General features: G+C 37.4%; 13 protein-coding genes across 13 annotated transcripts; 6 read left to right on the forward strand and 7 right to left on the reverse strand.

Annotated features, from left to right (window-relative positions):
* Positions 1-586: 586 nt before the first annotated feature.
* On the forward strand, positions 587-1,682 carry C9374_011130 (uncharacterized protein; the record flags this gene model as incomplete). The annotated part of the gene is made up of 2 exons (XM_044686752.1): positions 587-613; positions 933-1,682. 2 exons carry the CDS (start codon positions 587-589, stop codon positions 1,680-1,682), a joined length of 777 nt encoding a protein of 258 aa, XP_044543225.1.
* A 780-nt stretch (positions 1,683-2,462) lies between these two features.
* C9374_011131 (uncharacterized protein) lies at positions 2,463-2,951 on the forward strand (the record flags this gene model as incomplete). Its single annotated transcript, XM_044686753.1, has 1 exon — positions 2,463-2,951. The coding sequence occupies one exon, from the start codon at positions 2,463-2,465 to the stop codon at positions 2,949-2,951; it is 489 nt and encodes a 162-aa protein (XP_044543226.1).
* A 470-nt stretch (positions 2,952-3,421) lies between these two features.
* On the forward strand, positions 3,422-4,726 carry C9374_011132 (uncharacterized protein; the record flags this gene model as incomplete). The annotated part of the gene is made up of 1 exon (XM_044686754.1): positions 3,422-4,726. One exon carries the CDS (start codon positions 3,422-3,424, stop codon positions 4,724-4,726), a length of 1,305 nt encoding a protein of 434 aa, XP_044543227.1.
* Positions 4,727-5,095: 369 nt separating this feature from the next.
* On the forward strand, positions 5,096-7,091 carry C9374_011133 (uncharacterized protein; the record flags this gene model as incomplete). Its single annotated transcript, XM_044686755.1, has 2 exons — positions 5,096-5,273; positions 5,446-7,091. The coding sequence occupies 2 exons, from the start codon at positions 5,096-5,098 to the stop codon at positions 7,089-7,091; spliced, it is 1,824 nt and encodes a 607-aa protein (XP_044543228.1).
* Positions 7,092-7,200: 109 nt separating this feature from the next.
* Positions 7,201-8,631, reverse strand: C9374_011134 (uncharacterized protein; the record flags this gene model as incomplete). Its single annotated transcript, XM_044686756.1, has 1 exon — positions 7,201-8,631. One exon carries the CDS (start codon positions 8,629-8,631, stop codon positions 7,201-7,203), a length of 1,431 nt encoding a protein of 476 aa, XP_044543229.1.
* A 286-nt stretch (positions 8,632-8,917) lies between these two features.
* On the reverse strand, positions 8,918-9,838 carry C9374_011135 (uncharacterized protein; the record flags this gene model as incomplete). Its single annotated transcript, XM_044686757.1, has 1 exon — positions 8,918-9,838. One exon carries the CDS (start codon positions 9,836-9,838, stop codon positions 8,918-8,920), a length of 921 nt encoding a protein of 306 aa, XP_044543230.1.
* An 835-nt stretch (positions 9,839-10,673) lies between these two features.
* On the forward strand, positions 10,674-12,824 carry C9374_011136 (uncharacterized protein; the record flags this gene model as incomplete). The annotated part of the gene is made up of 1 exon (XM_044686758.1): positions 10,674-12,824. The coding sequence occupies one exon, from the start codon at positions 10,674-10,676 to the stop codon at positions 12,822-12,824; it is 2,151 nt and encodes a 716-aa protein (XP_044543231.1).
* A 149-nt stretch (positions 12,825-12,973) lies between these two features.
* Positions 12,974-14,188, reverse strand: C9374_011137 (uncharacterized protein; the record flags this gene model as incomplete). The annotated part of the gene is made up of 1 exon (XM_044686759.1): positions 12,974-14,188. One exon carries the CDS (start codon positions 14,186-14,188, stop codon positions 12,974-12,976), a length of 1,215 nt encoding a protein of 404 aa, XP_044543232.1.
* A 190-nt stretch (positions 14,189-14,378) lies between these two features.
* C9374_011138 (uncharacterized protein) lies at positions 14,379-15,574 on the reverse strand (the record flags this gene model as incomplete). The annotated part of the gene is made up of 3 exons (XM_044686760.1): positions 14,379-15,132; positions 15,379-15,462; positions 15,546-15,574. The coding sequence occupies 3 exons, from the start codon at positions 15,572-15,574 to the stop codon at positions 14,379-14,381; spliced, it is 867 nt and encodes a 288-aa protein (XP_044543233.1).
* Positions 15,575-16,314: 740 nt separating this feature from the next.
* C9374_011139 (uncharacterized protein) lies at positions 16,315-19,075 on the forward strand (the record flags this gene model as incomplete). The annotated part of the gene is made up of 3 exons (XM_044686762.1): positions 16,315-17,960; positions 18,070-18,319; positions 18,425-19,075. 3 exons carry the CDS (start codon positions 16,315-16,317, stop codon positions 19,073-19,075), a joined length of 2,547 nt encoding a protein of 848 aa, XP_044543234.1.
* A 216-nt stretch (positions 19,076-19,291) lies between these two features.
* On the reverse strand, positions 19,292-20,131 carry C9374_011140 (uncharacterized protein; the record flags this gene model as incomplete). Its single annotated transcript, XM_044686763.1, has 1 exon — positions 19,292-20,131. One exon carries the CDS (start codon positions 20,129-20,131, stop codon positions 19,292-19,294), a length of 840 nt encoding a protein of 279 aa, XP_044543235.1.
* Positions 20,132-20,279: 148 nt separating this feature from the next.
* Positions 20,280-22,127, reverse strand: C9374_011141 (uncharacterized protein; the record flags this gene model as incomplete). The annotated part of the gene is made up of 2 exons (XM_044686764.1): positions 20,280-21,560; positions 21,789-22,127. The coding sequence occupies 2 exons, from the start codon at positions 22,125-22,127 to the stop codon at positions 20,280-20,282; spliced, it is 1,620 nt and encodes a 539-aa protein (XP_044543236.1).
* Positions 22,128-22,262: 135 nt separating this feature from the next.
* C9374_011142 (uncharacterized protein) lies at positions 22,263-24,221 on the reverse strand (the record flags this gene model as incomplete). The annotated part of the gene is made up of 1 exon (XM_044686765.1): positions 22,263-24,221. One exon carries the CDS (start codon positions 24,219-24,221, stop codon positions 22,263-22,265), a length of 1,959 nt encoding a protein of 652 aa, XP_044543237.1.
* Positions 24,222-24,335: the final 114 nt, after the last annotated feature.

Here is a 24,335-nt window from a genome sequence, read left to right on the forward strand (position 1 = left end):
GGCACTTAAAAAATTATTGAGAGCATTCAAGAAATTTTCAGCGTTCAGATTGGTATTGGAGCCACAATATTGTCGAGCCACTCCATAAAAATTCTCGATCATATATTCTTGCAGTTGAAAAGGCAAAAATACTCTGTTGTTGGGTGATGATTGAACTCTATACATTGTCAAACAAACCGATCATTAATAACAACAATAATGGATAAATTGACAATTTATCTACCTTGAAGTCGAAGTATAAATTGACTCATTATCAATTTCGATGTCAGTATTGTTATGATTTGTTTCTTTTTCTTTGAGGAAGATGCGAACGATTCCACAAAGCTCTTTTGTTATGAACATTTGTTTGACATCATCTTCAATCATAATTTTGTTTTTACGTGAAATCTTTGGTTTGGATTATCATTTTCGGGTTGCATTCGGAAAGAAATCACTGCTTCACATGAAGTGCAAATGACATGATCTCTTCATCATCAAATAAATTTAGAACAGCAATGCTTCTGATAGCATTTTCTTCAAAAATACGAATTACTGAATTGATGTCTGATGGTGTGAATTTTATATCGGTAAGATAGTCATAGAGAAGATGAAGATCAGAATTCGTTTCGTGGGTGTAAGTTGATGTGGATTGGTTGTCTAGCTCCACATTTGAATTCATTTCGTTCAAGGATAACATGCCAAAGCTTGTTCGGAATTGTTGTTGTTGCTGTTGTTTTGCATTTTTATTGTTAAAAATTTTATTCGTTGTAAAGCCAAAAACAACCGCCAAAATCCGTAAACATCCGGATTCTGGAGGATTCTGGATTTCCACAAAGTTTGGGAAGTCAGCAGGAGCTGGCAGCCGTCCTTTTCGGCTGTTTGCTGCGGCTGCGGGTTTGAAAGGGCCCTCTCTTTGGGCATGTTCAAGAGATTCCTTTCTTGAGTTTAATCAGTACAACAACAAGGGATGCACAGACAGATGGTTCAACTTTTCTCAATTCACTGTGATTGAATCCAAGCCAGTGTTTGATGTTCCACTCAATGTTCATCACTCTATAACAGAGAATGTGGCTTTTGATAACTCTAAAAAGCCACCTCAGCTCAAGAAGGCAAAGAAGAATCAAAAGGTGGCCCAAAAATTTCAAGCAGACAAATCCTTGAAAATTCGTCTCTACCCCAATGAACAAGAAAGGACAACATTGAATCAGTGGATGGGAACTGCTCGTTGGATCTACAACAGGTGTTTAGAATTCACCAACAAATCCAAAGGTGTCAAGAAAAATAAGAAGAATTTCAGAACGTTTGTGGTGAACAATGATAATTATCAGACAGAAAATCAGTGGGTTGTAAATACTCCTTATGACGTAAGAGATGCTGCCGCTATTGAATTGTTGTTCAACATTAACTTTGAAAAGAAGAAGGCTGGAACGATTGACAAGTTCATGATCCATTTCAGGCGAAAGAAAGACAGAAAAGATCATTTCATTCTCCATTGCAAGCACTGGAAATCAAAGAAAGGACAATATTCATTTATTAGGAACATCAAGAGCGCCGAACCTTTGCCTAAGGAGCTTCAGTACAATTCCGTCATTATTAAGAACAAGTTGAACCATTATTATTTATGTATTCCACAAGTACTGGATATTAGGGGTGAGAACCAAGCCCCTCAACATTCAGGACAAGTTGAAGCATTGGATCCATGAGTAAGAACATTTCAGACCACCTTTGATTTGAATGGTTATTCAACCAAATGGGGCTCAGGAGGTGCCGAAAGAATTGGTAGATTGTGTTGCGCGTATGACAAGTTGCAATCGAAGTGGTCTCAACTAGAAGTCAGACATTGCAAAAGATACAAGTACAAGAGAGCAGGAAGAAGAATTCAACAAAAGATTAGAAATATTGTGGATGATCTACACAAGAAACTGTGTTTGTGGTTGTGTCGAAACTACCAAGTGATCTTACTTCCTTCGTTTGAGACTCAGAAAATGGTAAAGAAACTCCATAGGAGAATTAATAGCAAGACAGCAAGAAAAATGTTGACTTGGTCACATTACAGATTCAAGCAAAGATTGCTTCACAAAGCTAGAGAGCATCCGTGGACACACATTTATATTGTCAACGAAGCGTACACATCCAAAACTTGCTCATGTTGTGGACATGTTTATACGGTTGGATCATCTGAAGTGTTTCGTTGTCCATCATGTGGCTCAATTTTTGACAGAGATATCAATGCAGCAAGAAATATTCTTCTTCGATTCCTTACTACTCATAGAATTAGTTTTTGAGCACCTTGTGTGTTGGGTCTTCCCCACCTTGTGTGCGTTGGGTCCTTTCCCCTGGCTTTCACTCTTTGAGTGTTTGCTTGCAAGATCAGCACTTTGTTCGATTTGTTTGTTTTGTTCAATTTGTTGATTTAAATAAAGGCGTATCTGTGTCAAGAGTATATCTATAAATAACACATCTTTCAAAAAACAAACACAACAATGGTTCATTTTCGCAGATACGGATTGGCACCTGCTGGAAAAGTCAAATTACTAACACCTCATGTGCCAGCTTCCGAGCACTCTTCCAATTCTTCACACAAATACAACGGAGGAAGAAAGAAATTGAGAAAACATTTTCAACACAACAACAAGTACAAGAGTGGAGCTCATCGATTGGTGTCGTCATTCGAACCCCCAAATCAGAGCTCTAGTTCCCTTGACAATGAAGAACATGGAACTCCACACTACTTGTCCAATAGTGAACATAAATTTAACACACTGGAAGGAATGAATCGTTTGGAATTTCAATGGACCATTGTTCATGAAAAGAGATTACAAATCAAAGCAGAAGCTTTTTACAATAGAAACAACAAAAATCATAAGAAATGGCATAGAAATCATCCCAAAGATGGATTTTATCAATTGAGACAAGTGTTTGAAGCACACCATGAAACCAATGAAGAAGAAAAAGAAGATGAGAATGTTTAACTGGAACAGTTCTTGTTGATTAATATTTGGCAAACATTGAACTTCACCATTTGATTGAAATTAAGATGATGAAATGATAGGTGAGTCCCTTAATCATAAAGTCATGACTTGTAAAACAAAGATTATTATGGAAAGTTAAGATCTTTGAAGAAGAGCCATGAAAAACTGCTCTAACATGGGAAAATATTTTGGTGAAATAGATGTCGACTCTGCATTGATTCACTCTCTCCATAAAACCAAACTGTTATTAATACAATCAGTCAGGAATTAATTTTGACATCGTTCACTGCTACATGATCGTTCATGCCTGTGATACAGAAATCTCTCTCACACCGAGTTCATTCTAAGGTTACACTCAGTGCACGGACGAATCAACAAGAAAAACATCACTGAACATCATTTTTCGTCGGGTCATCCACTACAAGCCCATCCGTCAGATGCCACAATACAAAATTAGCACTCAAAAAAAAATGTTCACCCACAGTTCAAACCGCCTCACAGCACACAAGACAAGCTTGTTGTTGGTCTTGCTGTTGTTGTTGAGCGCATGTCTCATCATTTGTTCTCTCTCCTCGGTCCAAGCTCGTGGTCGTGGTCGTTCCACACCTACAACTTCCAAACAACGAGCTCGAGCCTATTGGAAGAAGAATCTCTCTCTCCGTGATGCTCGTAAAATACATCGTATCCGAGCTCAAATGAAACGCACAAGAAGAACTTTGAAAGGTTTGAAATTGGAATTGTCATCTTCAAAATGTTCTCAAAAAAGACGTCGCTTGATTAAGAGATTGATCAAGAGAAGAAGACAACGATTGCAACAATTGAGAAGAGGATTGAGAAGAAGTTTACGGCGAGTTGTGAGAAAGGCTGCCAATAAAAGAAGAGCATCGAGATCCAGAAGAAGAAGATCAGCTGCTGTCAAATGTACCAAACGAAATCGTAAACTTAGAAAATGTAAAAGAATTGCGAAAAGAAGATTGGCAAGACTTCGAAGACAATTGAGAAGAAGAATTGCTGCTGCTGCTAGAAGAAGAAGAGCTTCTAGAAGACAAGGTCGTTCTAGAAAGTGCACCAAACGAAATCGTAGACTTAGAAAATGTCAACAACGAAGAAGACAACATAGACAATCCAGAGGAAAGAAATTGTTGAGAAGAATCATGAGAAGAGTTCGAGCAAGAGCTTTGAGAGCTGCTGCTAGACAACGAAGAGCCTTGTTGAGAAAATTGAAAAGACAACAACGACGTGCTGCTGCAAGACGTGCTGCAAGACGTGCCGCAAGAAGAGCTGCAAGAAGAAGAGCTGCTAGAAGAGCTGCAAGAAGAGCTGCTTCTAGAAGACAACGTCGTTCAAGAAAATGCACCAAACGAAATCGTAGATGTCAAAGAAAAAGATCATCAAGACGTTTCCTTGTTCTTGCATTTAACAAACGTGAATTCTTGAGAAAATTATTGAGAAGAAGATCTCATCGTTATTATGGATTGAGAGGATTCAAGAGATATGCTCGATTGGTGACCTTGTTGAAATGGATCAGAGCAAAGAGAGCTTCTCGTCGTTCTCGTTATTTTAGAGTGAAGGAGAGAAGAATTTTAAGAGGTTTGAGATTATTGAGAAGTCGTTTTGCCAAACTTCGTCTCTCTCCAAGAAGAAGAAGAAGATCTTCTTCAACCAAAGTGACAAGAATTGTGATTCATGGAGTTCAAAATAAGAAACAAGTCAAGTTGGTCATTCCAAAGCGTTTGAAGAATAAGATTAAGAGGGTGATTGTCTATCGTGTTTAATCAACACCACTGATGATTGTGAATAAAAAACGTGATGATTTTTTGGAACGTGTGTTGTGAATTCATTGAACGAATTAATTTTCATATTAAGGTAATAATTTTAACACACACACCATTGTCAAGTGATCATTTTCCAAAGGCTTTTTAGATGATCAGTTTCAATTGCTCTCATGAGACAAGAGCGACTCTTTGCAGCAGGTCTGTATCAAAGAAAGAAGGAGAGCACTCTGTTCACAAAAAAGCATCAATTTCATTCTGAAAAAAGAAATTACAAATCCGCACTGTCAACGATTCATAATTATCGCAAAACAAAAATTCGCAACGAGAAACATTGAGTGTGCCGCTGAGTACAATTGTCATCATTTTAGAATGACCATCGCTCGGCATGCCAAGTCATCATCACCTAGTAAGCCACAACATCTGCCACCTGTCAAGATTAGCTGTCAAGATGTCTTGCAATATTTTGAAATGAAATTTGATGCTTTTATTGATTATCCACCAGCACGACAATGCTTTTTTACGTTTCTCGAGTCGACTCAAAATACAGGTAGGTTTATATTTTGTGTTTGGCCATGATGATGTGTTGACATTTGGCATGCTCATCAACACCATGTCGGTATATTCTCACATGCTGCTCCGCAACCATCATGGTGCTTTCACACACCATGCAATCATGAAAAATATCTGGCAACTCTTTTTTGTCCCACTTCCAAATATAGAAATCACACTCTTTCTCGAACAAATTGAAATTTTCAAATCTCTTCATTCTTCGAGCTCTTCACATAACTACCATCCCAGTAACTCCACCTCGACTGCCGATTCTTCGAACACTTCTAGCACAACTTCGACAAGCTCAAAGAAATCTTCGATCGATTATTATTTCGATCACGAGACGGTCGAAGATATTTTCGAACATCATCTTCATGGAGCTCCAACGCTCTCGCAAGCTGCCTTATTGAAGGCTTGTGAAATTGCCGATACATTTATTCAAGATCATGCACCAAATGAATTAAATTTGAAAAGTGATACAAAAAAGAAAATTTTGGAAAAAATTGAAAAAAATCGAATTTTTTATGGGCTTGATAAGGAACAACTTGTTGTTCGAGAGGAAAATGATGATGTGAAAGGAAAACATGTGTCTGCAGTTCCATTTTTGGATTCAACAATTTTTGATGATTTGGAAGCTCATATTTTACTTTCACTCAAATCCAATCAATTTGCTAATTTTTTGGCAAGTGACATTTTTAAGGATTTTGTTGAAAATGAATCTGTAGAGACTCTCTTCATTTTGGGAACTCCAAGATCAGGTCATCAAGGAATAAGCACAGGAGGAGTTGATTTTTTACAACTTCTCAATTCCAAACATTCTCGAAAAACTTTTTCGACTCGAATTTCACTCAATTCACACAACATTTTCACACTCAATGAGGCCTTAACACTTCGAGAAGTTCAATATTTAAGAAATACTCTTCTCCAATACGATCACACCTCTCCAAATTGGACTTTATTGTCATATTCGAAGGAGCAGGAAATTTATGCAACGGTCATGGATGGAGATTCATTTTGTGAAAAATTATTCGGAAGGAAAGATATGATGTTCTACAAATCAGTAACTCATTATCAGTATGGATCTGATCGAGTGTACAAGGCACTCATAGATGTTGAATTTAGAAAGTTTCATACGACAGAACCAGTGAGTGCGAGTGAAATTTCTAAATACATTCAATCTGGAGGAAAATCTCAACTTCTAACTGCATCTCTGAATCAACAATTAGATACTGTGATTTTGACAGAATTATATGAAATGAAATGGCCAATTAGAAATCGAGAATTTATGACAAGTTGTGCAGGTGTTCAAGTCACTCATTCGACAAGTGTGAACTCTGGGACGTTCCAATCCAACAACGACAACGACAACAGAACCACTGTTTCTTCTTCATTGTCCAATTTAGATACATTTTATTTATTCAAAAAGTCATGCAACAACAATCAATATGACTTGCAATTGCTTGGTTCAGAGCATTCACTTTTCAATTCTTCCACAGCGAATGCATCATCCCACTCGAAATTTAAAAATACTGTTCAAGGATATTGCTTGAGTGCACTCAAGGTAGAACCAACCTCATCCACTTCATGTAAAACCACACATGTCATGTTTGTCGATATGAAAGGTTTATTGACACAAAATTGGGCTCAGAAAATTTTGACACACAAATCCAAGAGTGGCAAAAAACATGTCACGCTTTTGAAAACACCACAACAACAAATGACTCAATGGATTGAGAAAGATTCCCTTATGGCACTCCATTCGCCAGTGACAGATGCAATTTTGAAAACCCTTAGCGAAAATGTAAACATTTTTTGAGAGAAAGAAAAAGCGAACTTGTAAAACTATTCAACAACACGATGAGTATAAAGATATCAACTTGTACATATTATGATGACATTTTCTAATGATTCGAATAAGGTTCTTTTTACGGGTCAAAACTTAACACATAGGAATCCTTGACAGGGCCCGTGTTCAGTTCAAAGTAATGGAAAGGTAAGAAAAACATCCATCCCTCTCCACACCAACTTTTCAAATTCATGTTGTAAGCATCCAAATCCAATACTTTTCCAAGAGTTCGAAATCGTTGATCAGCTTTTAAATATTCACAGGTTTGCGTTAAAGTCTTCTGCTCTTCTTCGTTGGCGAGTCGATACAGAAATGAGCATGTCCCGTGTAATACATTCCAATTCTCAACAAGTGAATATGATAAATAAATGCCATTACTCCAAGTCGTTTTTGCAAAGTGTAAAACGGGTGTTGCATGATCCAAACCTTGATACATTTTGAATTCAAGTTCTGGACATGATTGGAATACAATAATGTCACTTGGAAGAAGTGAAAGATCCAATTCCCATGCCATAACGTTCACGTACAGACGATTCTTGTCAATGCTTGTTTCAGGTAATCCCATGACTGTTGGCAACAGTGAAAAGGGACTACCGAATACATTGGAAAGATTAACATGAAAATAATCATGGTTTTCAATGGTCGTAAAGTTTGCACAATGCTGATTTTCCACAATGAATCCCAATGACTGTCTACCAAATAACGGATAAAATCCAACATTTCTAAAAAACACCATTCTATTTGGAGAACAAAACAAATGGTCGGGATGCTCTTCATCGAATTCAAAATCATCATCGTCGTCATCGTCATGTAATTCCTCTACTTGAGAAGTGAGTGATGAATCTTGAAAAGATTGTTGCTTCTTCTTTTTAACAGGAATTCTTCTTTCAAGCCCACCCATCTCTGTGATTTGTTTTGAACTCAAATACGTCACAGGTTGATGGTCTTGTTTTCTCAGGCCCCAATAACTTCTACAACCTGTTGCATCCTTTGGAAACAAAAAGTAAATCATTCCTCCTTGGTTGAGAATGCCAGAATTTGAAAAACTGTAATATTCCAATTGACGCACGTTGATTTGAGCAGCAAAGATCCATTCCTCCCCATTCTCATCTTTGGGCCATTCGAAATCACGAGGAAAATCAGGGTAGCCTCCAACTTTTGATTCTCCCAAAGCTATATAGTCATCCCCGGACTCAATGGATTTTCCTGTATATTGTGGAAAAGGACTCCAAAAGAATTGTGCTGCATTGGAAATAATCTCGCATTCCTGATCTTCATTGCCATCGTCATCAGTGTCCTTCTGAGATACCTTGCTTGAAAACATGGTTTCAACATAATGTTTCGAAATGTATTCCAAACTAAACGTCAACGCTGGTTTCACAATTCTCTTGCTTGAAGTTTTGCTCATAAACTTGGGATTGGCAATTTTTTCAATGAAATACCGTTTCCAAAATATATTCCTCTCTTCAACAACATTGGAATCAACCATTTCATTCATTTGTTGAGACATCACAGGTGGAATAATGGGCATAAACCCCAATCTCCTTGAAACCATCAATTTCCAATCCAATACATTTGAAATTACTGCATTCCAATATTTGCATACTCTCGCACACCTCTTGCAAAGCTCACATCCATTTAAATTTCCAAATATTTCAATCAGAACATCCTGATGCAATACCATGGACGATTGCGTACATGATTGTAAAAGTTCTGAATTTATTTTTCGCTTCTTCATTTCGTCCGATAGAGAAAATATTTCTTCTTCTTCTTGTTTTGTTGATGATGATGAATATTCATAACGAACATGTTCGAGAGGAGTTTTTCTCTTTCGTGCCATTTTTTTCTGGAACGTAATGCAACTGTAACGGACAAGATGACTTCTGAGCTTTGGGAGAGGATGGAAGAGAGAATGCTTTTCGTGATGTCAGGTTTTGGGAGTCATGTTCACAACGTGGAGAAATTGAGGGTTTTTCAGATTCTTCTGATTTGAAACTTGTTGAAAATTTCTGAAAGTGTCGAATTTGAACTTGTTTAAATTCTTGTTTGAGAGTTTCAAACGCGAGAGAATATTCTTGACGAAGAGAATCCGTTTCATTCTTTAAATCTTGAATGAGTAATAGTAATTGAATGGCTTTCTTGTCAGAATCGTGCAGCTGAGTTTTGAGTGAAAAATTTTCTGATTGAATTTGATGAATGTGTTTTGTGAAGTGAGCTTTTTCATTCGAAAAGGATTTCATTTGAGTTGAAAGTAAGAGATCTTTCTGTTCGATTTCTTCATAAAGTTTTGAGATTTGTTGTTGAATGTTTTCTTGAAGTGTTACTTCTTTGGTTTCCAATAAATGTTTGAGTCGTTCGATTTGTTGAGTAAGTTCAGTGTTCATTGTTTGAAGTTGTTCTAATTGGTGATGAAATTTCGATTCGGCAGATTGAAAATCTGTTTCTAACTTTTGAATTTGATGAAGGTAAACTTTTTCCTTGACCTCAATGTCAAACGTTAAATTATAGAGCTTTGCATTCAGTTCCGAAACTTTCAACGATAATCTCCCATTTTCCTCTGACAACACTCTACTTTCTTCCTCTCGTTCGGAAAGCTGAAGTTGATACGTTGTACATTGTTTTCTCATCATTGATTCGAATTGTCTCTGCTCAGAAAAAAATAACAACATTTTGTTTTCCAAATTGAGTACATCACTTGAATGGTTATTCGATTTCATTTTGATAGAATTATTGGTTATATTCTCACTCATAGATTGGACACTAGTGTCGGTTGGTTATTGATTTGTTTTTTCAAGGAGTGTGTTTGGATTGTCATCTCTGTGTGCGTTTTAAACAAACTCCAATACTCTAAAAATGAAATCAGTCAAGATGCAAACCACTTGTTGGAGAGCGTTTTTGGAATTTGAAAAATCCTCAAAAGGAGACAATACAAGGACATGGAAGTTTGGGACTCCATTGATGTTGAGATGATTGTTCGTGATATTCATTGAATTGGTGTTGCATTTCGGACAGGAGGATGTCATTTAATGGAAAAGAGATATTCCAATTTTGGAAGAAATGTTATTTTCTGAACGAGATCGTTGCAGGAAAAAAATATTTTCATTGTTTGGATTTGAAACGTGATTCGAAACAAAATAGTATCTATTGCTTTCCGAGTTCACTTTCCTTGAGGTCAACTCATTGAGATACCTTATAAACCCTTTGGAAATTTTGTGGCTGCCAGAGTAGCAATCAATTAAGGGTCGTCCCTTGTTGATAATCGAAAATATTAAATTTACTGTAGATTAGAGATTGACAGGTGACAGTAAAAATTCCCTCCCAAAATTACAAAAAAAAATTTCGAATTCAACGCTTTCCAATCTTTCATTTGGCTAGCTTTCAAAACTTTAATGATCCTAATAAGAGGTTGTGTTCATCTTGCAACTCATATATAACATCCAAATTGTGTGGTTTTGCAACACAATACTACACAAAATCTCAAAAAACATCAACGTGTTATAATTTTCTTCTTCTTTTTACAAACATCATCTTCCGACAGCATCAAAATCTCCCATGGGTCAACGTTTATCCCTCAACATTGCCACCATTTCTCGGCTTGAAGATTTAATTCCCATCTCTGCTTCTGGGTCGGGTAATGACGATGGCGAAGGTGAAGGTCCTCCCGATCGTTCAGAAGCACTTGCTGAAGAACAACAAAATACGATACGTTTAAAATTATTAAAGGCCAATGTAGTGTCAGCTGCCACCTCACATCACGGAAATAACATTGCGTCAAGTGCCTCGCCCAAAAGCTTTGCATCGGCTGACAGGAGGAGACGTGGCAATGATGCCGCCTTCAAACATGAATTGGGAAGAAGACCATCTTACAGCTCTGATAACATCTCACAACCATCATTTGGAGAAGAACAAACAGCACTCATTCTTGAAAAGATGAAAAACATTGGACCCATTCAACAATTTGTCGAACAATTAAGTAATGAGGAAAAACTCTTAAAATCATATTTGGATTTCAATTGGATGACGACAGTGGCACTCATCGAGAGATCAGCATCAGAGAGTATGCGGTTCTTGTCGAAAGGAATTGGCGATTTTTTCAATGTAGCAATTCATGAAATGCAATTGAAAATTTCTGATTCACAAGCCGATTTGACCTCCATGGAATCCATTCATGGCCAACAATATGTGGAGGTCAAGCTTGCAATTGTGCCATATATTCATTTCAGTGAAGGAAGTAGCTTTAGTACGATAAGCTTTCCTGTTCTCGATCACTTTCCTGTGGATTCTGAGGATGAACCTTTTGTGAACGTGTCACCAAGAACCAATAACCTCTCTCACAACAATCATCATAACTCGAGTGGTGGATCTTCATCGAGTCCTCTCCGCATCAATGTCACCAAAACTCCATCCAAATTTACCCTAGCTCTGATCGTGGGTCCATGGCTCGTATTTTTCGACCCTCTCACCAGTTTGATCATTCCTAAAAAGTTGTATGGAATGGCAAAAATCATTGCTTCGAATCTTCCTGAATTATTCATTACCAAACAAAAAGAAAAACTCACTGAAAAACTTGCACAGTGCATTGTGTCATGGAATACTTCCAAATTGTTCAAGAACGAAAAAGACATGTTTTGCTCACCTCGTCAAAATTCCACAAGCTCGCCACCGCAACAAAGCATGTATGGTAATGGAATTGATTTCATTGATGATTATATGAGGAATTATTTGAATATTGATTACACCACTTTTCCTCTGGTGAGATATTTCAAAACCTTTTTGGGGAATGCTCGACAACAAGGTTGGTCTCAAATGGTCATTGATTTGGATGAGAGCTTGATTGGAAAATATGGACCAGTGTTGACACCAACCACTCCATTGTCATGCTTTGATTTTTCTAACCCTAACACGAAACTTGCAAATAGTAACAATGTAAATCAATTTGCTCACAAACCACCTCATGGAGGAGGAACGGCCATGTGTACTTTGGTCATTGAAAGTCATGAAGAATTGGATAATATCATTAAGGACATGATGATTCATGATCTCATGGAAAATGCTGCATCGTACCAACAATTTGAGAGAACATCAACTCCAGAAACACCACTCGGAAGTGAGCCGTCATCATTGTGCGCAACCTCAAAGAAAGAAGGAAATAAGATGTCTACCACTCAGCAGCAACCAACCTTTCCAACAACAATTTCAGAATCCGATAACGTCACCAATATGAGAAAAAAGGCACCTCCAGTCTCTCACTTTTTCATTGACGTTTTGAAAATGTTTGATCGAGCTTGGTGGATGAGACACTTGTTCGACGTGAATGAGGAACACGTTGAGGTTTCAACTCCAAGCCATAAGAAACATGTATCAACAACCGTGCAAAGCTCTGGTGATTCTCCAAGTCAAATTCGTCACACACGTGATTACATTAGTGAGATAGGATGCCCCTTTGGTCATGCAATTCCAGATTATGAAAAGAATTTAGAATGTTACCCAAGACGACGCAAAAAGAAACTCAAACAACAAGTGATCAGTAGACCAAATTCACCTTCCTCGCCGAATACAAGCAGAAGATCCATAACTTCACTTAGTCCTCGAAAATCTCCATCGATTCGATCGAATGCCTCCCCCAAAACTCCAATACAACCATTTCCACAAACAAGCAATGAGAGCATACCATTGGATAGTTTGAATGAAATAAAGCGGTAATATCCAAGTCAGAAAACGTTTTTCAAAATCTATTAAGCAATCATGTGTATTACATAAGAAAATAGCCGTGTGTGATATTAAGAGACCTCGGTATCATCTCTTACTCTTCTAACGAGGAAAAAATTGTTGGTCCATAATAATAGTTAACATTAATTAAATTTCAAGGAAGCTGAAATAGTGGAGCCATAAATAGATGAAGATGAAGAATTGTTCAGGTGATTCTTAATTGCCTCAAATCCATCCACGCCATTAATATTCAGAAAAATATAATAGCTATCTGGAAACTTTGGGTTTGATATTGGCTTAACTAAGTGCTCGTTTTTGATATTTCCATTCAAAATGGGAACATTGGACTTGAGTAGTGACAAAAATTGCGGAATAGACAATTGATTTGGAATTCCAGTGATTCTGACAGCTTGTATCTGTTGACGCTCCTGAGAGAAGGATGAGTGACTATCAATAGAGTGTTGATCTTGAGAAATGAAAGAGCTTGTACTTGATAATGTCGAGCAATCACTCAGTAAATCTCGTTGAGATTGTGGAAGCCTGATTCCTTTCGAATAATACGAAGTTTGATAACCCATATGTTGGGGCACTCCTTGAATGGCAGACGGTGGAGGAGGTGGATGATAATAATTCGATGTCGAGGGGATAGGTCCGTGCTCGGAAGAAAGTGGTTGCTGAGGATATGTCGAATAATAATTGTGTGGTGGTACCTGTTGAGAGTTCATCATGTTGCTATTGGCTGGATCATTCTGAATGTAATCAATAGAATGAATTGGTTGTGAGGTAAATTTGATAGAATTAGAGATATGTCCATATGAGTTGGTGAACTGTGATGAAGGTTGTTGCTGATGAACGACTAGTGTGGGCTGTGTTTGTTGTGGCACTGTTTGTTGAACTGGTGGTGGTTGAAATTGTTGTTGTGGTAATTCTTCGTATTGTTGAGCCATTTCATAATTATAATCGGATGATGGTGAACCACGGTTTTGAGCATAATAAGGCTGATTTATGGAGTCTTGCTGTAATTGTGCAAAATAATTCTCTTCTTCTCCATGTGCAGTGTTGTCAAAGGTGTTGTGATAATTATTATTTTGATGATGGTTATTGTTGTTGTTGTTATAAGGATCATTTTGATAATGACTTCTATTGTTACTACTTGGATGATGGTAGTATGAATTTGAATGATGATGATGAGAATGGTATGAGCCTCGTCCACCACGTGTACCTCCTCCTCTTCCTCCCCTTGATGCATAACCTCTTCCACCACGTGTACCTCCTCCACGAGTGTTGTAAGAATGATCATATCCTCTTCCTCCTCGTGATGATGATAGTGAACTCTTTTCAGAATTGTTATTGTACATTTTTTAAACTTTTGAAAAAAATCTTCTTAAAAATCTAATTGTAACAACAATTTACTTGTAATTATTTACATAACATGCAAGTGAATGATCATACAATGAATCCATTCGAAACATTTGCAATTCTTTGTTTTTTTTCAATGATTTTGTTATCTTGGAAAATTCTCTGAACTCGTTCATAAGTGACACACACTCAGAGAATGACACACTTCATTTTCTTTTCCGATGATTTCGGTTCTGGAGTGTAGCTACCCAAGCTCTTCCCTGAATGATTGGAATTTGAGATAAAGCTTGGAGTAGTTGGACTTGCATCAATTTGTGAATTTAAATTGGAAGAAGGAGCATCTGATGTAGTTCTCCTCCACAAGCTTGGACTACTTCCACCTCCTCCATCCAGGCTACTCAATTTTCCATGACTGTTTGAGGTTGAGAGTATGTCTTTTTGATGGCAAGCATTGTCGTCATGACAATTGTCAGGTGGTGCAGAAATTGAAATATTCACTTCAGAATTTTGTGGTGTATGAACAACTTCTTCTAAAAGCTTCACTCCCTTATGTATTAAAACATATTTCGCCGTTCGTTGGAAGGCTTTCTTTACATTCAGTCCAGACAGAGCGGAACAATCAAAATGATCCAAATCGTATTGCTTAATAAATTTTGTGACCATATCTGCTGTCACTTGTCGTCGTGAATCCTCTAAATCTGCCTTATTTCCTACCACTACAATTGCTGGCCACGAATCAGTATCTTTCACTCTTAATATTTGTTCATAAAATTCCAAAATACTTTCAAATGATTTTTTATCGTCCATCGAATACACCAATAAAAAACCATCAGCATGTTTCATCCAACTCTCTCGTAGCGATTTAAATTCTTCTTGTCCTGCCGTGTCCAGGATGGAAAAACCACATTGTTGAGAATTTTCAAGTTCTGTAAATTTGTAATATCTTGACATTGAGAAAGTGGCATGATGCATTCCCAAGAAGGGTTATTAATGGTAAGGAATGACATTGTGTTGTTGAATGGTGTTGGTTTCATTTCATGATTACGAGAATCATCGTGGCCACAATGATTTCAGTTGTCAAAAATTTACGAAAATGGAAACAAATACCAAAGGCAACAATGTAGAGGAAATAAATCGAAAGATTAATAAGTTTGAATGACACCCACAACAAAATCATTCGGATACATACGAATCTTCAATGGTTGGGTCATAATTTTCAGAAAATGTCTCTTGAGTGAATCGAAGTGTCAAACAGCTTTTTCCGACACCTCCACTATGGATATCAAACAATCCATAACAAGTAAAACACATGACAGAAGGAGGGTTGATAATCAAGATAAGAAGAAGAAGTCTTACCTGCCAATCACTGCAATTTTAACCTCCATAGAGATATTCAAGTCAGTAAGAGAGACAATTTTTTTAATTGTTGTTGTTTGTTCATGAAAAAACCATGCAACCTGTCAAACATCTCCCAAAAGAGATGTAAATAGTTCCCCAACCGAAACATTCTTTGATTACGCCCGGGGCATCTCAAGATGAATCCACGAATCCTCATCAACCCCTCATGAGAACGACCCTATAAAAATATTGAACAGGAAAGCCAGGGGAAAGGACCCAACGCACACAAGGTGAGGAAGACCCAACACACAAGGTGCTCAAAAACTAATTCTATGAGTAGTAAGGAATCGAAGAAGAATATTTCTTGCTGCATTGATATCTCTGTCAAAAATTGAGCCACATGATGGACAACGAAACACTTCGGATGATCCAACCGTATAAATATGTCCACAACATGAGCAAGTTTTGGATGTGTACGCTTCGTTGACAATATAAATGTGTGTCCACGGATGCTCTCTAGCTTTGTGAAGCAATCTTTGCTTGAATCTGTAATAAATTGTGGCTTTTGCTCTTTTATTTTAGTGCTGAGCAACTTAAAACCGTTAAAAAAAACAAAACCTCCAAAACAAGGTTATTAATAAACCTTGCGTCATCAGGACTGTGTTTTAGTGATGGTTTTTGAAAGAAATTGCTGTAATTGTTCTTTTGGCTTCAACGGTTATTCATTTTTGTTGTTTTTTTCATATATTACTCATTCATACGAGTATTGCTCTTTGATGATTTAGGGATGGGAGCACAATCAGGTAAATTGATGATGATGCAATCACGTGCACGCATTGTTGAAATTGATGGCTCGGGATTTATGGAAGAACGTGGTGGTCATGATAATTTTTCCAGTTACCAACTACCACATGAAATATTGAATCGTCGTCATTGTTCAAAACAAGAAACAAAACAAGATACAAAACAAGAGGTTGATCAACAATCGCCCGAAAATGTTTATAAATTTTGGAGAAGAGTGGATCATATTTCTCGGAACGGCATTCATTCCAACAATGATAATAATCAGAAGAACAACATCATTTCCGTTGTAGATTTATTACAAAATGATTATCATCATGCAGAGCTTATTGAAAAAACTAGAATTTTGCACCATGAGGAAGAATATGCACACGAGCAAGATATTTGTTTTCAAATCAAGGGAATATTGAGCTCATCGGAACGATATTGGGTGTTGGATAATTTTGTGCACAACAATGGTATCAAGCTTAACGACATTTCTGATGAATATCCTGAAGAATACAGAAGGTGTAAACGAGCTCTTGTCAAGTGCAGCAAATTTGCCAATGTGATGTGGGATCGAATGAAACCCTTTCTAAAAAAGTCAGATCTGAAGAATATTAGGCCATATGGCTTTGATAACAATGGAACGTGGATACCTGTGGGATTGAATGATTGTTTTCGAGTGACAGAATATAAAGAAGGAGATTATTTCAAACCACATATGGATGCACAATTTGTGAAGAATGACAATGAAAAGAGTATTTTGACGGTTTTGATATATTTGAACTATTATGGAGGTGGTGGAGAGACTAAATTCTTCAAGCTATTGTCCAAACAAGGAACACAACTAACATTGCGTGAATTGGCATGTGTACAGCCGCATGCATGTGACTGTTTAATTTTCAATCATAATCTTTATCACAGCGGAGAAAAGCTCACACATGGCACCAAAATTATCTTGCGAACTGAAATCATGTTTAAACGAATCGACTCGGAAAGTATATTGCGATGCAATTATGAAAATTTAGAAGAGTATCAAATGGTAAAAAAGTTAGTGGACGAAAGTGAACAATTAGAAAAACAAGGTCTTGTTAAGGAAGCGACAGAAAAGTATTTACAATCTCAGGAAATGCAAGTGAATTATTCCAATCAGCGATTCTTGGAAAGAGAAAATCAGAAAATGAGTGAAATCGAGCGATTATTGCCTGAAGAAATATTTGCTACGATTTTAAGCTATTTAACGCCCGCAGAAATTTGTCGCATTGTTCTTCCTCTCAACTCTCGCATACACGGTTATGCTAGAAATCAAGCTCTATGGAAATCATGTTATAGCATTGAGTGGGCTTGTCACAACCATGATGAAGAGCAAGTATCCAAGTATTTAAACAAAGCTACCAATGTCATGGTCGTGAATGATCAATTGCCACTTTCAAACGTTGAAACATCCATCATGAATGCAGAATCAAAAAAGAGAACCAATGACTTTGATACAGTCGACTGGTATAATTGCTTTATTACTCGAAAGACATTGGAGAGGGAGTTTTGTGCCATTCTCTTCGATCCCGGTGTTTTATATAGCAAGTATGGCAAAATGAATGATTCCAAATTTTATGTTGATAGAACTGTATGCTGTCAGCCACTTAATGCGCAGTAAGTAGTTGGGTTTTCATTTCAAATGCACTTTTCATTTGACTGACATTTGACAACTCGGTAAATTACCTTCTCAAACCCTTACATATCAAATTCACACAATATTTAGTTTTAATATTTCTGGACATGGCCTCAATGACATTATTGTTGGACATCATAGCTGCTACAAATATGCTCATTCACAAGAATTACCACTGGTGACGGCTGACAAGGGCACTCAGCATACTGTGGTTTCATGTTTAATTTTTCAGACCATACGTCAGGTGTTTGGCAACAATTCCATTCGAAAACATCCTCTTCTCATTGCAACACCGTGTTACTGGACCCAGGACGATGAACGTATCATTACCGAAACTTTGGTAAGTTTGTTTGAGAGGTCAAGGCCGTCTCTTGACCTGTTTTAATTCATTCGAATTTCAAATGTCAAAATTGAAACAATTGAAACAATATCAATAACCACACAGTTCAGTGTTGGGGTTCCAGCTCTTTGCATGATAAGCTCTTACTATTTACTAGCTCTGTATTATCAAACTAATCACTGCTTGATTGTGGACGTTTCTCCTTCTGGTGTGTATTGCGTGCCAATTTATAATGGACAAATTGTCAAGGACCTTTCGAGTGGAATGATGTTTCCAGATTCTCAATTCACATCGAAATATGACCCCTCTGCAATATGTGCTGACTGGGGTAAAGATTTCATTGCTGTTGCCAAAGTGTTACCTGTTTCTGAGAAGGAGAACCCAACATTGTGGATGGATCTTGCAAGTAAGGAGGCACCATATTCATCCTCTCGTTTATGGCATCCGGTCAATGGCCAAGAGCGATGTAGAATTGGAGAGGATTTCTATGCCTCTGTGCTTCATATTGTGAACATGACATTGGCCAAGTGTCAACACGATGAGCCAATGAAAACAATATTCTTGCAAAATATCATTGTAAGAGGAGGACTAAGTCAAGTGGATGGTCTTGTATCGAGATTTGAATTGGATATGACAAAACAATATGAAAATAAGCCTAAAATTTGTTTGAAGATGGATCCACTGGATATCATAGGAGGTGCTAAAATCTTTGCTAATTTGAGATCATTTAAGGAAAATTGTGTGTTTAATGTGTAAGGTACAAATTGAGATGTTCCAATGTCAATGAACAAAGGAATTCCATAATACCATTCGAAAACAAGCTGGGTTTCAACAAGTTCACGCCAAAATTTGCTAAACAGATCGTTGTTCCAACAAACCGTCCAGCTTGACAGGTGAGCATTTGCATCTATTTGATTTAAACAGATCATTGTTCCATCAAATAATAATTCGTGCATTATTTGGAAGTGATTTTCACTCACCCTCTTTCTCGTTGCTTTCTGAATTTTCGTTTTGTACGTCTTCGTCATCAGTGTCCTGTTGCTCATTGTAACTACTATCGTCACTCTCATAATTATGTACATTATCACTCGTTTGGCCTAATAGAGATGAAACTAAATTCATATAAGCCATAAAATCTTGCTCCTGCTGCTTTTCGTCCAATGGAGTAATTTCATTTCCAATTCTCAATGTATTCTCTTCACATGATTCTTCGCTGCACGCGCTCCCACAGTGATTTTCTTCAACAATGTCGTTGTCAGCTTCTTCATCATTCACTTCTTGAATTAAGGAGCCTTTGGCAGTCGCTGATTGTTTCTTTTCTTCTAACACTCCTAATGCGACGTTCATCTCCACATATGGCTTAAAGGTTTCTTCTTGGTCGTCGCTTGGTTGATATTTTCGTTTTTTAAATTTTCGAGAATTATTCTCGGGCTCCTCATTGTTATCTTGTTCTTCCTCGCCATTGTATCCAATAATTTCAACACATTCCTCATCCGATAATTTATGTTTTAACTCGGCATTTGCTTTTTCAATGAGTGGAAGAAAATTTCGTATCCGACTCAATAATAACGATGGTTGTGTTGTAGATGATGATTCCAAAATACTTCTTTGTGATTTTTGAGCGATGTTCAGAAACGAAGAAGGAATTTTACTTTCCGAGTCATCATTTTGTTGCTCTGTATTATTATTTTCTTCGGAATGATCCTCTTTGGCAGTATTTGTTACATCAGAATGATCAACTTCTTCATCCACGACTTGAATGAGAGGTTGTTGTTTCTTGGACGACGATGAGAGAGTTGTTTTGTTCAACATTTTTTTTGCTTGTTCGATAGATTCAGAGGATTTCACAAGATGCATGGTTGATCAATGAATCTTTGTTTCTACAGTATCGTTGTTGACATTCGAAATTCTAAATAAAAACTCTGCTCATTCACAAGGCGAAATTTATATCATCAAAATCTCATCTCTTTTTCGTTATTGTTTTCGTTTTCACTTGTGGAGTACCACCTGAGGCGCCCCCTCCTCCCATGCCAAAACTTCCTAACATGCTCGAGAGATCCATGCCCCCTCCACCGCCTCCAAGCATATTTCCTAAACCACTCATCAAGTTGTTCAAGTTCATTCCACCAAGATTGGGCATACCACCTTTTGCCATTTGTTTCATCATTGCATTCATGTCCATATTGCCCATTCCTGGCATACCCTTCATGACGCCTGGAAGTTTCTTTTGAAGACTCTCAATATCTTTTTGTGACTTGATATTGTTCAGATTTAAGGAACCTAATTTTCCAATCATACTTTGGAAGAGTTTAAATTGCTCCAATAATTCTTGAACATCTTTGGGTGTTTTACCACTTCCTCTTGCAATACGCATTATTCTCGATGGCATATTTGGTAATTTTGTGATATCAGTACAATCCATTTCTTCATCGTTGAAAGAGTCCATAATCGTCAAATATTTCTTCAATCTTGCATTTCCTTCTTGCTCTGATCCTTTTGGTAATAGTTGTTCACTGAAGCCTGGAATCATTGACATGACTTGTGACAGAGGGCCCATCTTCATGATGGATGTAAAATGTTCTCTCATGTCTCTCATGGTATAAATACCTTTCGCAATGCCTTCAGCCATTTTTCGTTGCTTTTCTGGGTCAACAGCCTCTTGCACTGTTTTTAACAGTGTTGGAATGTCACCATGACCTAACAATCGAGAAACAAAACTTTGAGCTTCAAAAGGTTGGAAATCGTCAAACTCTTCACCTGTACCAATAAAAGTAATTGGAGATTTTGTGGCAGCCACAGCACTGAGAGCACCACCTCCCTTAGCATGACCATCTAATTTGGTAACAATGACACTTCCGACAGCAACTCGAGACTTGAAAGCAGCAGCTTGTTCCTTCACACTTTGACCAATACTACTGTCCATGACGAATATGACTTCATCAGGTTTAACAGCTTCTGCAACTTGTTCCATTTCTTCAAAAAGAGACTCTTCTTGTTTGTGTCTACCAGATGTATCCACGATAATTAATTCATACTTTTCATTCTTGAATTGTTCCACACCATCTTTTGCAATTTTGACAGGATTTGATTCAATTTCATCACCATAGAAGGCTATTTGGACTTTGGCTGCGTTTTGTTTCAATTGAGCGAGAGCACCCGCACGGAATGTATCGGCACAAACCAGAGCAGCACGGAAGCCCTTCTTTTGATAATATCTAGCAAATTTTGTACATGTCGTTGTCTGTGATTATAATTGTTGTCATGGATGTTGTTTTCATAACGATAATTATATTGTTGTTGGAATAATAACAATCATTGGATTTACATGATGAGAGGTTACAGAAAGTAACACGTGATCATCGGAGATGGCGGTAACAATAATGTATCATCATGGTCATATGGAATAATAAAATCCATCAAATTTGAACACATTAAAAGTCATCTGATTTTGAAATTCAGCACTACTTACTTTACCAGCACCCTGCAAACCGACAAACATGACCACATTCTGCTTTCCTTTCACCGGTTGAAAAGGTTTCACTCCGGGATCAAGTAATTTACACAATTCTTGATACACGACTGCCTTGATATGATTTCGTCTATTGATACCTTTTGGTAATTTATCAAAATCCAATCCGCTTTTTATGCCGTTACGTAATTGAATCACTTGTTGTATATTTACATCCGCAGCCATCAAAGAATTACCAATTTCCTTCAGCAATTCGTTGATGACATTATCATCAATGACCTGAGTATTGATATTTCGGAGCGCATTGGTAATGCGTGAGCCCAATTCAGCCAAGACCATTTTTTTTGAAGTTGGTTGTAAAGTTTACTTTTTGCAACATTGCTCAAGGACGTCATCGCGCTTCGGCGTTCTTAAAAATAGGTACCGAAGTCCAACAAACCAGGTCATTTAATCAATTTGTAATATTTAATTCATTTACACAGAAGTGGAATCCTTCAAGTAGGAATAATCTTCTTTGATCTCTTGGAATTTGATGTTGGGATACTTTTCAAACACATGTTGCAATGCTTCTTTTGATGTGACTAGGTATTCTACACACTCCACACATTCAGGAAACTTTGGAATTGGGCTCGAAGATTGTGTTGAATATTCTTCAGCTCGATAATTCACGTAGAGGATGATCTTTTTCAATCTCAGGAATTTAGAAAAGTCTAATGAATCTAGGTCATAGATTGAAGTCTCATCTCTATCATCGAAAATCACCAATTCTTTCAAGCGAGGGCTATGGTTGAGCACTTCATCTAAAACACTGGATGAGAGAATCAAGTCGTATCGTACGTATAAGGTGGATATGCTTTTCAAAAATCTGTTACAACGAGATCCTTCGCATGGAGGACTGTTATAAAAATAAGGCCAAGACGGATACTCCTTGAGGACAACAGTCTTGTTTTCTTGCTGGTCATAGAGGTCGAAAAATGATGCACTCAACACTATTCCTAACAAGTCATCATTAGTTTTGTAGGCTGGGCTTGGCAAGAACAATTTCTCTTTCAACGAGGACTGGTTTGCTTTTTCTACCTGCTTTTGTACATTGTTAATTAAATTATTATAAGAAATTTCCAAGTACGGTCTTTGTACAACATTCTGGGTGGCCAATTCTCTCCAGTAACGACATGTACCTCCAACTAACATGAGACTATGTATTGGTAAGAATGAAAAGACCAAGTGTGTACTATTTTCATCGAGTAATCGATAGTGAAATACTGAAACAAATGTTGTCAATGGATTCATCAACTTGGCTTGTTTCTTGTATTCTGATTGCTCTTTGGGACATCCCTTTCTTCCATACGTTGCTGCGATCATTTTCAACGCGTCAATGTTTTGTTGTAATTTGGTGCAATTCAAGAAATCTTCGAGTGCGTGGTCCAATGCATTGGAATAATAATGTGAGAGACCTCTGTTGTAATAACATGATGCCAACAGAGTCTTGTCCTCATTCGGCAACACCATTTCTATGGCTTTTGTGTAATAGGTGACAGAGTCAGAGTAGTAGGCACTGTAGTAATAGGCAATAGCTGCTCGAAAATACAATTCCTCTAATGCAATCAATGAGTGTTGATGTGAGGTATCTGATTCACAGGGAGGAGCAGATGTAGTGATAGGTGGTTCCACTTGAGTCACACTCTCTGATGAATTCACTGACTGTGACTTGCTTCCTCTTCTGAACCACTTGTTTTTCAAGTATTCTTTTGAGTTGTGTAAATATTGTCGTGTTGATTCGGCTACTTCTCCAATCGATTGCAATGCCTTTTCGTATTTGTGTTTCATCTCTGTCTGAATTTCGAAAATCTTTCGTTCCAGTTCTAAACACTTTTCCACACAGTCAGATGTCATATTCTCTTTCAATTGAATTGCTCTCTTAAAGGAGTGAGCAGCGTCAAAATATTGACCTAATGCAGAGTAACAAAACCCTTCCAAATACAATACAATGTAAGTGTCTTTCAAAGAAGGGTCCAATTCTTGTGCAAAAGCCAAATCCTTGAGTGCTTTTTCAAATTCTGTTGCTGAGCTTCTCACAACAGCTCTCTGAACAAATAAGATTGCATCTGCTTGAGCTTCTTCGTTTGTTGACTCTTCTTGATCAGATGGATCCACAGCTGAAACTTCTCGTTCCGATTCATTCTCCAACCACTCAGTATTCTTGTTTTGAAATTTCTTCAACTGTTCATTCAATTTACTCTCTGCTTTTATTTGCTTTCGGAACAACAAACGATTCTTCCAGTCTTGTCGTTTTTGATGCCACCTATTTCCGAGGCGTTCGTTATTTGCTCGGATTCGAGTATCCAAACGACTAAATGTATCCAACGTTTGTGCAACGACAATGAAGGGAAAAAACAAGACCAACAGTGGCCCAGACACTGGTGAACCACACATGATGAATTTTTTCAGTTGTGATGGAACAACAAAGAGAATTTTTTTGATCTTGATGAACTTGGTCAAAGATTAGACTAAGTCTGATCTAATCTGCTGTTTAGAAAGGAGTTGAAA

This window comes from Naegleria lovaniensis (genome assembly GCF_003324165.1).
Source record: "Naegleria lovaniensis strain ATCC 30569 chromosome Unknown tig048, whole genome shotgun sequence".
NCBI classification, from domain to species: Eukaryota; Heterolobosea; class Eutetramitea; order Acrasida; family Naegleriidae; genus Naegleria; species Naegleria lovaniensis.